General features: G+C 43.0%; 1 protein-coding gene across 4 annotated transcripts in view; it reads right to left on the reverse strand.

Annotated features, from left to right (window-relative positions):
* Window positions 1-17,735, reverse strand: part of TTLL7 (tubulin tyrosine ligase like 7) — a 71,757-nt gene that overhangs the window by 15,768 nt on the left and 38,254 nt on the right. For 3 of the 4 annotated variants that reach the window (XM_081866838.1, XM_081866839.1, XM_081866841.1), the window contains 8 exons: window positions 14,877-15,024; window positions 14,703-14,776; window positions 12,149-12,284; window positions 11,001-11,087; window positions 8,990-9,179; window positions 7,490-7,764; window positions 4,291-4,419; window positions 1,653-1,733 (listed from right to left, as the gene is read on the reverse strand). In XM_081866838.1, coding sequence (XP_081722964.1) covers window positions 1,653-1,733; window positions 4,291-4,419; window positions 7,490-7,764; window positions 8,990-9,179; window positions 11,001-11,087; window positions 12,149-12,284; window positions 14,703-14,776; window positions 14,877-15,024 — 1,120 coding nt within the window. The remainder of the gene's footprint in view (window positions 1-1,652; window positions 1,734-4,290; window positions 4,420-7,489; window positions 7,765-8,989; window positions 9,180-11,000; window positions 11,088-12,148; window positions 12,285-14,702; window positions 14,777-14,876; window positions 15,025-17,735) is intronic. The other variant, XM_081866840.1, reaches the window with a different exon arrangement.

A 17,735-nucleotide genomic window follows, 5' to 3' on the forward strand; every position in this document is an offset into this window, starting at 1 on the left:
TGAAATCTTTTAAAAAAGCCTTCGACTATATTTGTTACTGTCGCCTGCCCTTCTCCCCATCAGTTCCCTTCCCATATGGTGGCATATGGACAGGCCGAGCTTCTGTACTTTTGCGTCACGCTCGGAAAACCTTGGGCCTCAAGGTCAATGTGAAACCTTAAGCGATCTGTTTAACTGCATCCTTAAAAATGACTCTGATTGCTCAAAGAGGTTAGGATTAAACACACGGAGAAGCCTACGGCAAGGCACTGCTGCCAAACGACGTCGAGAGCTCATCAGCGCTTCAGGTAATATTAGCCCCCTGAGTCATCAGGCATGTCTTTGCAAGCTGAACAAAGACATCCGCCATTTGCAGAAGTGCCATTTTTCTTCGTAATGACCTAGTATATCATCTTGACCCAGACTGTGTGCCTGGGGTACCACTTATACTTGTCAGTGGAAGAAAGCAGATACATTTACTGTTTGGGGGGGGGGTATGTATTCATCCTACACGGAAAACACAGTCTACAGTGCTTTTAAGAACAGCCTTGCACTGGAGAAAACTGGATGGTTGAAGTGCAATTCTAAAGAGCTATGCAAGAGGAAGCAGAACTGCAGACTGCACAGGAATCAGTGCAATCAGTCAAATACTTCTAACCTAGTAATTCATAGAATTGTAGAGTTGGAAGGGACCCTAAGGATCATCTAGTTCAACCCCCTGCAATGCAGGAATATGCAGCTGTCCCATCAGGGGATCAAACCTGCAACCTTGGTGTTATCAGCACTGTTAAGTTGTGGGTGAACATATCAGACAACACAGCAATTCTTCAAACAGCTCTTGTTTATTCAAAGGCCAGAACAGAACTGAACTGAGCTCAGTCAGCCTGCTTATATAGAGCTCCAGAACAAGGTAACTGTTGCAACTTTCTAAAACTATCCAATCACTGAACGTCACTTTCGATCCTTCATTTGCATACAAACTATCCAGTCACTGAACGTCACTTTTGATCCTTCATTTGCATAACTATCTACAGTATCCCCCTGCTGGCCCAGGGTGAGAACTTCAGTACATAACAAGCACCACGATCTAACCAACTGAGCCATTAAGGCTGAGCCCCCCAAAAAACCCTGCTGATGGTGACACTCCAGTTCCTTGGACCAGAGAACTACTTTTGGCTTCCATTACTATAAACTGCGGTTTGTTAAAACTCTTGTTAATAAGAACAAGTCAAGATTAAACAGTGATTTCAGGATCTAATTTGCTCACCAGCTAGAGTTGAAGCAAACCACAGTTTCCAGAGTTCAGGTGCCACAGGGAACAGTGTTGTAGAAATATGATTTTGTTTAAAATAAAAACACTCTCCTCATTGTAGGTGTGTCAGAGGAATTAAAGGGAAAGGCGTGTCAACGAGATGCTTATTGCGGATCATTCTTCTAGTAAGGCACCCTGGTTTCTTGCTACATCTGAACTGACCTATGGATTTGGCAACCTAAACGACCTTTTAAAATGGGCACAATACTTACTTCTTCTTACTGACGTTCAAGAATACCAAATTTTAAAAAATTCAACTGAGATAAGACATTACCAGATAAATGACCAATGCAGTTAAGAATTCAGTAAAAGTGTTATTTCTAATGGCTAACACACAGTGAGAGGAGTATGCACGACTCACCTTTCTCTGTTTTGCAGAGTCTAGTTTAATTAACCAATATGAAGCCACTTTTGATTTATGGAATTTCCAATTATCCATAATCTGTATAAAAGACACACAAAACTCAATTAGAATGATGTTATTTCTGAAGAAATCAAACAACTGCCATAGGTACAATGAGATGTTTCTCCATTGTTGTAACTGCTCTAATAGGGACGAATGCCAGCCACCATAAAGCAAGGGAAATTGCAGCCATGCACATGTGAAAATAGTCTGAAAATAAGCCCATACAGTTAGGGCCAAACTGCGTACCTCCTAATGCGTCCCACTTTTAAAACTGCTGCTTTGTAGAACACATTTGTGGACTGCAAGGTGGTTTGTTTGTTTTTAATGTATATAAAAAATACAGGGTGAGTCTTTTAAAAGAGGCCCTGTGGAACATGTGTATTCTGTATCCATGGGGCCTCTTTTAAAGGACTCACCCAGTACTTTGCAGTACAGAAGCCTGTTAAGGATCTGTGGTTCTACCGAGTAGTATTTCAAGCTGTGCCACCAGATGGTGCAAAGAGTAACTGAGAAATATTGGGGGGGGGGGTTTAAAAACTAGCCGTACCGATGGTGGGTGAAGAAGGGAGAGGGATCATTTGAAATGTCCCAGTTTACAGGTCAAAGGGAAGGAAGAGCAAAAGGAAAAGGAAAAGGAAACTGTTACGCTTATGGACAACAACAGGAGGAGTAAAAAGCTACTGGGTGAGAACAGCCTAGCAAGGTTGGGAACTAAACATTTTTCCCCAGGTGTCAAAAAAGGTTATTTATGTATGCAACTACTGTAGCCCGTGTTTCGTTAGCCCAAAAATGGAAAACGAGCAAGGTCCCAACCAAAGAATAATGGTAACTTAAGTTGACAGAATATGCGCAACTTGCAGACTTAACATATAGAATAAGAGAACAAGAAGAACATATCTTTAGAGAAGATTGAATATATGGGATAGAATTGTGTACAGCTGAAAACGCAGGCAGCATTAAGATAAATTCAACAGTGTAAATAAGTTTTGACAGATGCAATAATGGAATACTAAATGGTATAGTTTTTGTAAAATATTCAGGGCTTTATGATATGTAAAATGAACCATGGAAAGAGAAGAAGGGAAATCAGAGATATTTTAAAGATGTAAAAATGAGTACTTTAAAGTGTAAAACAGAAAATTCAATAAAGATTATAGACAAAAAAAGGGAACTAAACTTTCAAAAAGATGACAACATCAGAAGAAGTGAACCGCAGTGGAGTACATTTGGCATTTTGCAGAAGGTCAAATCAATAGCCTGGTGTCTGTTTTGTCAAAGGTATTAAGAAGTCTGGGAAGGGTGGCAGGTCTGATCAACTTGGTACCATCCTGTTAGCTCTCACTGCAATTTCTCCAGCACGTCAGCTGCCCAAACCCTGCCTTCCGTACAATCTTATGGGTAACATAGAGTGCCCATGGGTATGGCCATAGCGGTTGCTGTTAAGGGTGGCATCTAGAGAAAAGTTCTTGCAGTCAGTTGTGAGTGTGGAAACAGCTGCATGTGTGCATGCAGCATGCATGCATGGTTTGACAGCCGGCAAGGCTAAGGAAATGGCGCAGATGCCGCTTCCACATGGAGGAAACTATGTTGAACTGGCTTTTGGAGGGGCGGGTACATCTACGAGTCATTGTCTAACCACTGGCCCAAAGTCAGGATCTTCTTCTGCCAGAATCTCAAGAGGAAAAACCTTACATGATCCAGATTTCCAAAGGTGCTTGAAGAACCAACCACGAAACATGGGAAGCTGCTTCATACCAGGTCAAGCTATCTGTCCATCGGTGGGAAGCCAACGTTTGTTCTCCTGATGTTGTCGGACACAAACTCCTATCAGCCCAGTTAGTGTGGCCAATGGCCAGGGATAATGGGAGGACTAACTAACCTACACTGGTCAGTTCAAATGTTAAAAATGTGTTATAAAAATGTGACACCAGAGGGCACTGTAGAGCAGTGATCCGTTGTCAATGGGAAATTGCATTGAGAGATACATTGCAGGTTTTTTAAAGTGTTTTTTTCAAATCAGTGTCGATCCAGCTGTAGTCCAGTAATTATCTGGAGAGCACCACATTGGCTAAAATGAATCTGGCTCAATGTTGTCTACTCTGATGGGCAGCCTCTCAAGCAAACAAAAGTTTTTATTGTTTTGCTGTGCGTATTCTTATGCTATGTCCTATGTTTTCATTATTATGCTGTGTGAATTATGTTCTTAATACCCTGGGGGTCTTTGGATAAAGGGCAGGATATAAACTGTACCAAAAAAATGTCCTGGAGAAAATTCCTTTCCAACATCAAATCGTGATTTCAGCAAAACTCATCAAGCAGGATAGGTAAGGGCTGGAACAAAGGTTGCTTGGGGATGCTAAAGCCCCTCATTTCTCTGACCATGTTTACTGTGTGAATGTTTTTCACTGTTATATTACACATACACAGTGATGGCTACGGAGACAGTGTGGTGCAGAGGCAGAGGATTCTGCTACTGAGTGGGAACCCGGGGTGTGGGTAGGGAACATAGAGTGTCACCTCATCCATCACCTTTGTAGCCTCGTCATCAAATAAACACCCGGTTGCTTATAATTTTCCCTTCTCCAATACTCACGTCTTCGAGTATTAATTCTGCATCTTCATTATTTTTCCCTGGGTATCGGATCTTCATACTAGTGAAAATGACCAGTGTCTCCTTTGTGAGGGCCTCTTCTTGCTCTTTGGCTCTCTGTTGTCTTTCCGTCTGCCAAGAGAGAAGAAGGTTATCTGGCTGTGTGGCGGGGTGGGATTTCAGAGTCACGCGAGAAGAAGAGGTGAGGAACGCTTTTCTTGATAATTTTCTGGTTAGAAGAACCGAGCAGGGAAATTTAAAACCAAAATATGTAAACAAAATTTTGGGATTGCAGGGAGTATGCTACTGAATTCAATGGATCTTGGATTTCACTGCCTTTTGTGGAAAAGAACCTTTGCAAACATGAATCAAAACACAGACACATTCCAGAAGGAGGAGGAGGAGACTTCAGGCAAGGGCATGTTTGTATTGATCAGTACATTATAGTGCATAAAATGATTAATAACTTGGAAGATTTCTGTGTGTGTGTGCTGTTTTTATGGATCTTAAAAGGGACCTTTGATACCGTAAATGAAACATATAGAATCGAAAGTATATGATGCATCTGCAAGATTTCTAATGCTGAAGAAAGAGATCGTAACAAAGCAATATATAATACTGGACTTAACAACATGTTTTGTAGGATGTGTGTACAGTAAAACGGCTCTGAAAATGATGCAGAATGTATTGCTTTGACATTAACATCTGATTTGCTGGCATTTATATATTCCTCAATATTTATAGCAGTGCCCTAACCACTTTCCTTCGGAGGTAAATCCAATTGATTTAACTGACACGTGTTTCCAGCTAAGTGTGTTTGGGATCATCACCTCAGTTTCTGCTGATCTGTGGAAGCGGTATTTAATCTAATAGCAATGACTCACTAAATCTATTTTATCTCACAATTCACAACAAACATTTTATCTTTACCAAATGATTAGTTTTCCAGCAATCTAAAAAATAAAATAAAAAATCGATTTTTTTTCATGCTGTTGGCCAGCTGCAGTACATTATTCTTAATTACACAACAATAATGTAAAACTATAAGCTCGCTGTCAGTATTTAGCCCTCCTACTCTGCAAGTGATTTTGTTCACATTATTAAAAGAAATATGTCTCTTGCTCTGTCAGATAAATAACACGGGCCTTAAGCAGGATCTTTCTACCAGAAGATGTAGCACTCCATTTTTTTAAAAAAAGAAGAGTCACTAAATATTCATTTAAATGGGCATCACATTTTCAGTACATCGCTACAATGACAGAAGGGTTCCATATAGGTGACAGACTTCATTTTAAAGCCTCGTTATACTCTCACCTAGAACCACATTAACTCATATGAAAAACCTCGGCTGGCTTAAATATCGCTTTGGGTTACTTTTAACTTTCAATTTTCCATAACAGAAGGGTTGTTCTATTTTATTGTTGGTTACGTTTATTTGCTGCAGTTGCAGTCCTCTGATTATCGCAGGAACCAATTTCTGTTTTTATCCTATCCTACAAGCCTCCATTGGGGTCCCATAGAACCATGAGGTCATAATAAAAATGTCAACGTACATACACGGCCACACGGAATGATTCAGTCACCTCACACATTTGCTCCCTCACCACAGCAGTTAGGAAGCCAGCCTCTGGAGAGAACAACCTACAAAACCTGGAGCTATAGATAGAATCACAGAATCTTAGAGCTGGAAGGGACCCAAGGGTCATCTAGTCCAACCCTCTGCAATGCAAGGATCTCAGCTAAAGCATTCGGCTTTAGGTGATGATTCCCATCCCCTCTGCAGTCCCAAATCTGGGTTGAGTACCAAAGCTCCACACTCGCTGGCGTCCAGCTCCACAATGTCATGTCCCTGTGGAGGAAGCCTATGGAGCAAGGCAGGCTGTTTGTTGCAGCACCACGGAGAGCTACTGGTGAGCAACTTGCTCCAGCTAAGGTTGGCAGCAAAGCAATCCCCTTTGACCTTCTGTCTCCAATCCACCTCTCCTAGCCTCTGTCCCCTTGTGGAAAAGATAAGTCTCTTCAAGGGCCAACCCTCTGGTCTGAAGATGTCTCCTACATTCCATGGCCTCTATCCTGGTGCACTCCTTGTGGGAGTGTGGGAGACATGTGGTTCCTCGGGCCCACTGGAAGGTACCCATGGGGCTCTGGCTCAAAAGGTTCCAGTGCTCTGGCAGCTGGTTCAGTGGGCTCCTGCCTGCCTGCCAGCTTCAGGGTCAGTGGCCCCCTGATTACCAGTGTCCTCGTTATTGCTGGGCTCTAGAACCTGAACATTCCCTGTAGCTTCTTCACGGACCACTCTGGTAAAAGATGGCTTGAAGGAAGCTTGTGGGTGAGGGAGGTAAGAACATTTCTTTGCATGCAAATATCATTCATCTTGCCTCATCCAACCTCCACCCCAGTGTGGTTGTGCAGCCATTGAACAACTGAGTATGTTTATATGTACTGGTGTAAGAAACCACAAGAAAATATTCTGCCACATATATTATTAGGAAATCTGTAGAACACTGGGCTGTAAAACACATATAATGGTTGTTGGGAAGATTTGAACGGATAAATGTGTCTTCTCATTCTCCTATCAATAACAACAACAACAACAACAACAACAACAACAACAACATCTCTATAATCATCATGATCTGTATTTGGTCATTTGGCTGTGCCTGAATTTCTGGCTTCCTTTGATTAAATTCTGTAATTTACTGTAGTAGCCGAAACAACAACATCATTTTTCAATGTTCTAATGCTGTACATATAAAAGTAGCAATTGAGAAGCAAGGTTAGTTGTAATCACCAGTGCTACAGAACAAATCTATGCTGATTTGGAATCAGTTCAACAGATTTTTCAAAATAAACCACAACCAACATCACTTGAAAAATATTTAGGAAAACATCACCAAAATAACATTCAGACACAATAAAATCCCACACCCATTATCCAAACCGTGGCTGTGTGAATTAACCAAATTCAGCATATCTGAATAACACCTTTTGAGTTTCCAAAATGGATTGGAAATATCTCATTTGGTGTGTATAATAGGATGCTTAAATAATCTTTAGTTAACATTTATGAATCTTAAACTCATTTGGGTTAAGTTACCTGTGAATTGATGGTTGCAGAACTAGAAATTTTAGGCTTGGATAATAAGAGGACACCACACCAAATCCCAAACAATTCACCTCCAGGTGTGATTTGCTAACTTACCACAGGAGAATGTACAGTACCCAGGTTGGCAGTATGAGACATTTTGCCCGCAGATGAACCTCTGTTTAAAGAGTGTGACCTACTCACAGAAGACGGGCGAGAAAGCTGCACCAAATTCTTGGCTGAGAAAGGGCGGTTTTCGGCGCCTTGCATTTGCATAGACAAGACTGAAATGGAGCGAGGGCAGCTCACAGAACGCCTCATAGGACCTGACAACGGCGTGGGCGATACGTAAGAAGGGACTTTCTTAAGAGGCCGCTTCCAATGCATTCTGCCTGCAAAGAGATACAACGCAGTAAATGAAAAGCGAAACACCCCTTTTTCCCTTTCTCAAACCAATGTGTTTTTTTGTGTGTTTTTTTAAACCGGGATTCCCAACCTCTTCACCTGTCCAGGACATTTCTGGGATCCCTCTTTTCCCTTACAGAGTCCCAGTTCTGCTTGGGTGCCTTGTCTACCCACACTTCTCCTGCTGACATGCGCCAGGCAAGAGCCAAGATGCGCTACACTTCTGAGGAAGAGCCAATCAGAGGCAGGTTCGCTCCCTTCCTGACATCCTTCCCCCTTCTTCTAATGCCCCAGTTCTTTGCCTCGGAAGTAAGCACTGAGCAGCGGGGATGGGTGAAGGAAAACTGAGAAGCCAAAGTTTCTGGTCCTTACACAAAGAATTTGTTATCGCCTCTAAAGTCCGAAATGGCTTAGGACCAGAAGACTGCCTCTTCCAACCTCCCAATCAATCCCCAGCAATATAGTGATAATATATTGGTGAGGTCCTTCTCTGCATCCCACTGGCTTGTGAGATACAGTTGGCAGGGTTGTCCAACAGAGCCTTTTCTGCTGAGGCCCCCACAACATGGAAACTTCCTACCCTAGGAGGTTCACTTGGCCCTCTATTTACCAGTGTGCCACTATAGACTCAAAACATTGTTACTTGAGAAAGCTTTTGGTGTGACTAGAGCTTGAATTTCTTTGTTTACTGTCTCTTTATCGTTCTGTTGCATTCTTTCTTTTTTTTCCCCTGCTGCCTTTTGGCTGTTTCATCATTGACTGTTAGATTGGTTTTTACTGATATGAGTCACCCCAAGCGTTTCCTTAGAAATGGAAAAAAAGCAAAATAGGTTTTCTAACGAAAAGACACATACAGGCAGGAAAGAGAAAGACGTGACTTTTCGTGACACTGAAAGCAGGCAGAGCTGAAACTGTGAGACTCTCAAATTATAATGGGGCTGTACTCCATAGATATTTTGAGAAGCGCTAAAATGATTCAGGATGCATTTTTGTGTTATACACGTGGAAAGAGGCAGGGACACAGAAGGGATAGTTGAGTAAGGGGGTAGTTCAGAAGACCTCACATTCTCAGTATCTCAGACCCATAAATGGTCCCCAGTGGCTTTTTCAGATACAGCCACCATGTGCACACATTTTGAAAAATAATAATAATAATAATAATAATGCATGCTTTCTGCAAAACTTCATTAGCTTTGTATTTATCTAACTTACTGGATCGTTCTATTAATTTCCTGTCTTCAACATCAAATGAGACATTCCTCTCTTTCTTTGCATTTTCATATTCTTTTTCGGGTTCCTCCTCCCATTCAGATAGATCACTGCTGCTTTCACAGCTACTGCCGCTGCTGTTGTTCTTGGTCTTCTTCAAGAACTGCGCACTCTCTGGCATGGAATACAAGGGCTGGAGAGAAAGTTGGAGAGGGGGAAGGGGAAAAAATGTATTAACATTTCTCTCCTGCCCCCTTCACTGTAACCTACTTCATTCTGGGGGGTTGGGAGCCTCTGTGACACTGCAAGGTTAGGCCCAATACATTTTGCTTCCTGCACTGGAGAAGCAAATGGTGCCACCTCCCCCACCCAAGCAAAGGTGCATAATTTTGGCACCTGAGGCAGAAAATCTCACAAGTGTGGCTTCCCTGCCAGTACAAATACTTTGGTAACAAATAATGACACACAAATTCAGCTGCCTGAGACCACCACCTTTCTCTGCCTAACAATAGGGCCAGCCCCAATGGGATTGTAGCATGGAAAAGTAAATAATCTCTATATGTGGGAACTGAATCTCTGTATTGTTCTCATATACACACACACTTTTACACACACACCGATTTGATTTTAAAGTTTGGTAACAATTGAAAGATTCAATAAATAGACCCAAACAATACCAAGAGGGCTGCAAGTCCCCCAAAACTGCCTGTCAGTGTAATACTGGTGAGAGAAAGGTAATACATTTCCACTAGACCTCTTTTAGGAAAAGGGGTTTCACATGCTTAGTTCTTTAAGCCACACTCATTCATATAATGTTTCCAATGTAGGTGCAACGCAAGGTTTTATAAAGCAGGTTTGGAAATAAAATAAAACAAACCAGCCAGCCAGCACTGGGGGATAAAACCCTAAGCAATGAAAACAAGACTTGGTCCGGTAAGCCTCACTGTAATCCCATATGCACACGGGACGCTATATCCAGTCAGGGTCATTTATCTTTCAAAATATGAGAGAGAGAGAGAGAGACACAAAACAGCCATAGGAACAATTGACAAGGTCGGATAATTGTCCTCCCTCCCTCCCTAAAGCAGATGCAAAACAGAACATCAGCACAAACAATCCTCTGGAAACGTATCATTTGTTGCAAGAAGACTGCCCCACTGGCCTTCACAGCCATGGCGGTTAATCTCTTTACCAGCTGAGCTGTTGGGTTTTTATTTGCCTGTTTTCGGATGATTTCTAAGTGAAAAGTAGGTCACTCGAGATAAAAACGAGCAATTTATCTTTGCAGAGCTGTGCTGCACGTTCAGCTGAGGGTGGTGAGATGTACCCAGCTGTCCTTCAGAGAATCCTTAAGCCTCGGTCCTTAACCGGGTGCCCCAAAAGGGGTCACTGGGGGAGGCAAAATTAAAGGGTGACTAAGAGCCCCAGCTTTACTACTGAGACAAAACCTACCCTAAAATGTCCTAGTTATTACTAGTAGCTGCCACCACCTACTGAATTAACAGAACTATATAGGACTCGGAGGCGAAACAGAGAGGAAGAGAATGCACTGGGGGAAAACGAGCCACAGCACTGTCAGCCTGGGAGTTTGTGTGTCTGCTATATATAATGTGCATGTGCGTTATTTGACATCACGTTAACATGCAGTTTCTAAAAGAGATGCAATGCAAGGGAGTATATAAACAGATACAGCTGGCTTAGCATAAAAGTACCTCCTGTAAGAAAGTGAAAATGTGCCATCTAGAGGACATAAACGGCCAGTTCAGTGCAAAAATCAAAATAGGGAGGAAGGGAAGACGGAAAAAAGTTCCGCTTGCAATCCATGTAGTTTTGGGGTGTCTTTTGTTTTAGCAAAAGGGAAAGGGAAGTATTAGAGCCTTATTGAAATTGTTCCCCAAGGGCAGGGCAACCTCCTCTCAGTCTGTGGCATTAACCTTCTTGCCTGCCGCATGGCAGTGATATCCTGATTTTACCAGTCCCAAACTTCAGAGGTGTTTAGAATGCAGTGACATACCTTTGGGCCACGTGGCCGGACAGATTTGCCCATTAGCTTCTCATCGTCCAGTTCACATTGTTCCAGAAGATCCAATATGTCTTCTTCCTAAAAAAAGAGGGGGGTGGGTGGGGGTTAAATCTCTGGATTAATATAAAAAGCCAGAATGCACCCAAAATTATGAACATGGCATCTTGCTTCTCATCAAGCAGAGGCTAGATTCCAAAAAGAAGGCATTATATATTACTGTAGGCTTGCTGGAGCCTAATTAGGTTGGTACAGCTAACACAGATGCCCAATTGATGCCCAAAGAATCTTCTCGCACACATGCCTTTCAAGGTGGTAAGCAGAAAATTATGCCAGTGGATGTACACTAGGAGCAGGGATGATGGCACAGGGATTCCAGCACAGCTTTTCATCTGAATGCTATCAAAAAGTTCTACATGGGATGAGGGTAAAACTGCAGATTTGCGGTTGCTTCAAAGGACCGCTGCCAAGTTTGAAGACCAGGATGTCGGGAAATGTTTCTTCCATCTCCCAAAACGTCTCCCTGAAGCTTTCAAAGACACATCATTACACAACCTCTCTCTTCTAGGAGCCATTTGAAAATGGACAGACACTCACAGAGAAGGCACATTATTGGAGATAATGCTTAGCCAATGGAATGTCTAGTTTTGGCAGATGTGTTGGAACATCTGGATGAATGGAAACTATCTCAGAGACACTTCCTCTCACACACCGGCCTTGAACGCTGTCAGTTCATTGCCATAAGCTGGAGGAATTGTGTGCTGGAGGGAACCCTACTGAAAAACTCCACCGTGCTTATGGGAAGACTTGGCACCACACAACATCATGAAACAAAAGAAGGGTGAAGAACCTCTGGCCATTCAGGTATTCGTAGAATCATAGAATTGCAGAGTTGGGTCACCTGGTCCAACCCACTGCAATGCAGAAATCTCAACACACAGTCCCCCATCCAATTTGAAACCATAGCAGACCCTGCTTAGCTTTGCAAATGTACCAGCGGTTTTATTGCCGCACCACTGTTTGTCACATGACAACTCTTGCCATCCCTATTGGCCATTCTGCCTGAAACCGATGGGAGTTGAAGTCCAGTAACATTACCCATCCCTGGAACACAAATGCAAATTGGGTGAATCAGTGGTCACCTTCATTCTTTTGAGGGGGTTGTTCATCTCTCGCTGAAGTGAAGCTGCTCTACCGGCAAGGAACGTCTGAAAGGCAGTGGCTAACAAGCCTTCATATTTTTCAAGTAGCAGCTTATCGTCAGGAGGGTAAATACGCCTACGGTTTAAACAGAAGGAGGAGAGGGGAAATTATGAAGTGTAGCCACAATCCAACAAGGTCACCACACACTGCACTGAAATGAACAGGAGTCATGTTAGAGTGGGGAAGTGAGCTTCCATTCATACCACGGAGATGTGCATATTAGTTTGATCCCAGAGGCTTATGTGCAAAACCTCCGGAGGTACGATTTGTTCAGTGTTCACCAGCAACGTGAAGCATACACTGGTGGGGACGGGGCACTAATTATAGTCCAATTACAGTAAACCATTACTGTGGTTTAACAGGGGTGTGGGTAGATGTTGCGAACTATAAAAAGCAAAGAAAAAAATGGGACAGTGCTAGATCTTCTATGGATAGAGAGGAAGGTTTGAAACGTTGAATACTCACTGAACTGTCAACGTCAGGTATGCGCGAGGCATGAAACATTAACAAAATATTGCATTCATAATTCAGAAGTGTCAAGGCTGAGTTTAAGGGGCAGGGAGTGCTGCAAAAAGGAGTGGGAAATCCCATTGCTATCCTTGAAAAACAATAATCCGTCCTGAGCCATCTCTTGCTTTCTATAAGGCTGGGAGTGCCAGCCACCCCTCTTGCCTTGTCTAGCACCTGCGCTACACCATCCAACGGCCCAAGACTGCCATAGACAGCTGGGGAGGTCAGAGGAGCAGAACTCATCCAGACTTTGGGGGCTCTCTTAATTTGGGGGCAGGGGCTTGTTGTTGTTCACAAAACTCTTGCAAGAGCAATGGCCCCATATAAATAAATGTACAAAGGACTACTGGAATCCTGTGGACCCACCGTTGAAGTGCCCAAGTCTACTGGACATTTCATTGCCCTAAATGAGCAGAGAGAGCACCCAAGGATGCTCAACACCTCCCTGTGGCTGTGCTTTTCAAGGCAAGACTGACCACGGGGCAAGTTTCAGCTTGGGGGCAGAGCCCATGCTTTGCAAACAGAAGGCTACAGGTTCAATCCCTGCCAACTTTACTTAAAAGATCCAGGTAAGATGATAAAGAAGATTATTTGGATGAAACCCTTAGATGATAAAAAAGATTCTTTGGGAGAAACCCTTGAGAACAGCAGGCCAGTTGGAGTAAAAAAATAATGGGCTAGATGGATAAATATTCTGTCTTGGCGCAAGTCAATTTCCTATGTTCCGATGACTGGAAAGCTGCCTTTCAAAGATGGTTGTCCACCAATACCAATCTTCTGACTGTAAAAAGTTCCTGATAAGCTTTCCAGGCAACGTTGGGGTCTCTGGAATACAGTTTGAAACTGGACTGGGAAAGGCTGCTGCCTCTTCTGTGATTTATAGATTCAATCCTAAACATGACTGAGAATAAGCTCCATTAAAACACACCTTACTTCATCAGATGCACTATCAATTAATAGCAAAGCATAACATTATCTGTCTCATTAAAAAAACACAGTAATATTTTGCTTTCATAATTCAACCCTATTGTTCTGAGTTTGCAAAAGAAAAGAAAAGAAAAGAAAAGAAAAGAAAAGAAAAGAAAAGAAAAGAAAAGAAAAGAAAAGAAAAGAAAAGAAAAGAAAAGAAATATATTCAGGGATGGAAATCACCTGAGCACCCAATGGATATTTTCACTGCAGTGTCTGGAAATAAATAATTTTATATTTCACAGTTAATTAGAGGGGTAATCCGGAGTCTTAGGTTTGTGTTAATTAGTTAGTTAGTTAGTTAGTTAGTTAGTTAGTTATTGCAAGTATTTTTCTGTCCACCTATCAAGTTCCTAACAAAGTTTACGAAAAGACAATTTAAAAGAATCATAATGTAAATGCCAAAACAAAAGCAAACCTGACTGACATTATTTGCTGAGTATTATAAACTAACAATTCATTAAAACAATAACTTTTTCATCTCTAAGGCTGGGGGTGCAAGCTTCCTGAATTCAATAGTTTGCAAATCTGGAACCAGCATGGTTCCTTCCTCGCCCTCCTCTCTAACCCGCAGCAAATTCCCCCATGCTTCTTATTACTTTTGATCATGGCTTTAGAAGAATATACGCACTCTCAATCATTACGGTCGATAACATCTCATCTTGACCAAGATTTAAAACCAGGGCAGGTGGGGAGAGAAAGAAATTCACTCTGGACAAAGGAAGGACAAGGAATGTCTGTCTCCAAGGTCACCTCCCGATTCTGCCAAATCACAGTTTGTGGCGAAACAGCGTTACACCTGCCCTCTGCACCAGATGTAAATCTTGCTGCTGGTGGTAAATATTTTTAAACTCAGTAACTGGCAGCACTTCCTAGTCATATCCATGCCATCCCTTTCAGCCACTGACAGAAAAGCACCTTTGCACAAATGGGATTGAGACACCACGCTCACCTGCTACAAAGCAACAATACCCAAGATTTATTCCTGATAGGAAGCCCAGATGACATAGCTACCTGTAATTCCCCATGTGCCTGTTTTCGTGCTCTTCTTTAGAGATCTGCTTGCGCACTTGTGCCAGTCTCTCCTTCTGAAAATCAAGAACATTTAAGAAACAATCAAACATGTTCCTTGAGGAAGGACAGAAAACAGAGGCTTGCTTATTTGTTTATTTGAGAAAAGCAATCTACCAGTTCCTCTCTCCTCCTTTCTAGGGAACGGCGCTGTTTCTCCCAGTCGGAAGACACCGGCGACAGCCTTTTCATGGAGCCTTGGCCGTAAAGCCTCTTCTGAGCTTCTGCTTTCTGCTTGGCTAGGTTTTTTCTTTTATCACTTGTCCTGAAACAGAAAAGCACAGCGATGAAAGAGAAGCAATGTATCCAGTGTGGTGTAGTGGTTAAGAGCAGTAGACTTGTAATCTGGTGAACTGGGTTCGCATCCCCGCTCCTCCACATGCAGCTGCTGGGTGACCTTGGGCCAGTCACACTTCTCTGAAGTCTCTCAGCCCCACTCACCTCACTTCTTCCATCAAAGAGGGGTGCTATCTGGTCTCACCTTCTCCTAGGCCTTTAAAACATTGGTGCATAGGAGCCACTGGGCAAAAAAATTCATGGCATAGGGGCCTGTCGGTGAGTTTGCAGTGGCAACTCACCTGCTGGGAGGCAAGGGAAGTGCCTTCCCCTCCCCCCACCCAACATCCACAGTCACCATTACCATCAGGGATGGTTCAAGGTTTCAGAGGCCTCTGAGAAAGGTGCCCTCCATGAGCTCCCTCAGAGCAGGGAAAGTTCCTTTTCTCAACTCCCATTGCCTGAGAAATGAAGAGCAAGGCACTGGCAGCTGTACCAAGGAACTGACTGGCAGTGTGAGCAGAAGCTGCCTGCCTTCCCTTTCAATAGCAGCCGCTCTTCGCTGCTTGCCTGCACACTCTAATAAATAATAATAATAGTAATAATAATAATTCCATTATTTGTGTTATGTATTCAGTGGTCTGTGTTTGCCTGACCTTGAGTCTGGACTAAGGATTCTGAGCTCCTGTGTTCTGATTTGATACATGATATCCAATCACAGAACATTTCAAGATTTGGGCCTCTGCCATTGGCCCTTAAACTCCAAGTGATGATTCGCAGCTTAGAAGTTTAGACTTCCAATCACGTTGGGAGTGGGAGTGGCCCAGGCCTTCAGAAATGTATATAAGCAGTTGCTATGTCTCTGTTTTTCAGTTATGTAGTTCAATAAAGGTCCTTGCTGTTATCACTATGTCTTGTCTTGTGGGAACCCACCTGCATTTCAATTTGTACCCCACCCATCTGGCTGGGTTGCCCCAGCCACTCTGGGCAGCTTTCAAAGAAATATAAAAGCATAATAAAACATCAAACATTAAAACCTTCCCTATATTGGGCTGCCTTCAGAAGTCTTCTAAAAGGTGCACAGTTATTTATCTCCTTAATATCTGATAGAAGGACGTTCCACAGGGTGGGTGCCACTACCGAGAAGGCCCTCTGTCTGGTTCCCTATAACTTCACTTCTCACAGAGAGGGAACCGCCAGAAGGCTCTCAGTGCTGGACCTCCCTGTCCGAGCCAAACAGTGGGGGGGGGGAGACGCTCCTTCAAGTATACAGGGTCAGGCTGTTTAGGGCTTTAAAGGTCAGCACCAACACTTTGCATTGTCGGCCACATGTTCTGTGTTCCCAAGAGCTCAGATACATACTAGAAATACATCAGCAGGAGACCAGCCTTGCTTTCCTGAAGCACAGCTCTTTCCACTGCCAACGGATTGCTGGGACAGCCAGAAAAGGCAGGCCGCCATCCAAGAAAGTGGGAAGGACACTGAGGATCAGCTGCAGGCCAGGAGAATGCAGGGCAGGGGGGGGGGGGGACAATGGCGTTTATCTACCTGCCCTTGGGAACGAACAGGCAAGTAGCCAGTAGCAGCGGCAGGAATAGAAGCTGCCCCTTCAGCCCATCTCCTCTGTGAGCAGCAGTTCAGGAAAAGACAGAGGAAAGTATTCAGGGCCAGGTACAGGGAAAGGAGCTTGACTGGAAGAGGAGAATTTAAAGGCATGGGACTGGAAAGCTTCGTTTGGGGGATATAAAAGCTGGAGTCAGCAGAAAGGATCTTAGAACGGGAATGTGTCTGCCTTTTTCTATTTCGCGGTGGTGTTTTATCAAGTTGTGGTATTTTATTGCATCTTTATTACAACAACTTTAAAAATAATAACCACACAAGGAATCGATTCATGACAGAAGGAAAATAAAGCTAACTACATTTCCGCTCCGATTCTAGCTGCCAATCATTCTCTCTCTCTCTCTCTCTCTCTCTCTCTCTCTCTCTCACACACACACACACACACATATATATATATATAACCAAATAAATAATCCACACCAATGAGGACAGCGAAGGAAACGCATCACATGGAAGGAGGCGCCCATAAAACATTTGCAGCTGAAAGCATTCTAAAAAGTAGGACGAAAAACTGCAAAAACTTTCCTATCGTTTGCAGTTTTCTCTCACTTATTAATTACTCCCTCTCAGACTGCCATAGCACTGAGCTAACCCAACAGAATGTGCACGTCTGAAGGAATTTGGATTTCAAACGGCACCAGAAAGCTTCTGTTAAATGAAGTTGTTTAGAGGTCTCAATAAACAGCCAAAGAGCACCAAATTGAAATGAACAAAAGAAAAGAATGAAGACAAATTCATATTGCTACAGCTAAAAAGAAAAAAAGGGGGGAAGGGGGGGACGCAATTCATCAAAAGTCTGTAGTACTGTGTGCCAAGGAAGCAGAATTTGGGAGATAAGGGTGTGCTCCCTTTGATGACAGGAAAAGAGCAAGGCTTTTCCTTTACCATCTTTATGGTCACTATATATCCATCTTTACTCCCTCGCATGACTTTACTTAGCCCCAACATGAGATCTTCCTACTGTGGGTAGCAAATTTAAATCAGAGTGCTGTCTGAAGAAGCTGCCTGGGCCTTCTACAGCTCCCGCATCAAACAAAAGATTTAACTAACATATCTTCTGATGAGGGAACGATGTTAAAT

The sequence above is a fragment of the Podarcis erhardii genome (genome assembly GCF_964252035.2).
Source record: "Podarcis erhardii genome assembly, chromosome: 6".
NCBI classification, from domain to species: domain Eukaryota; kingdom Metazoa; phylum Chordata; class Lepidosauria; order Squamata; family Lacertidae; genus Podarcis; species Podarcis erhardii.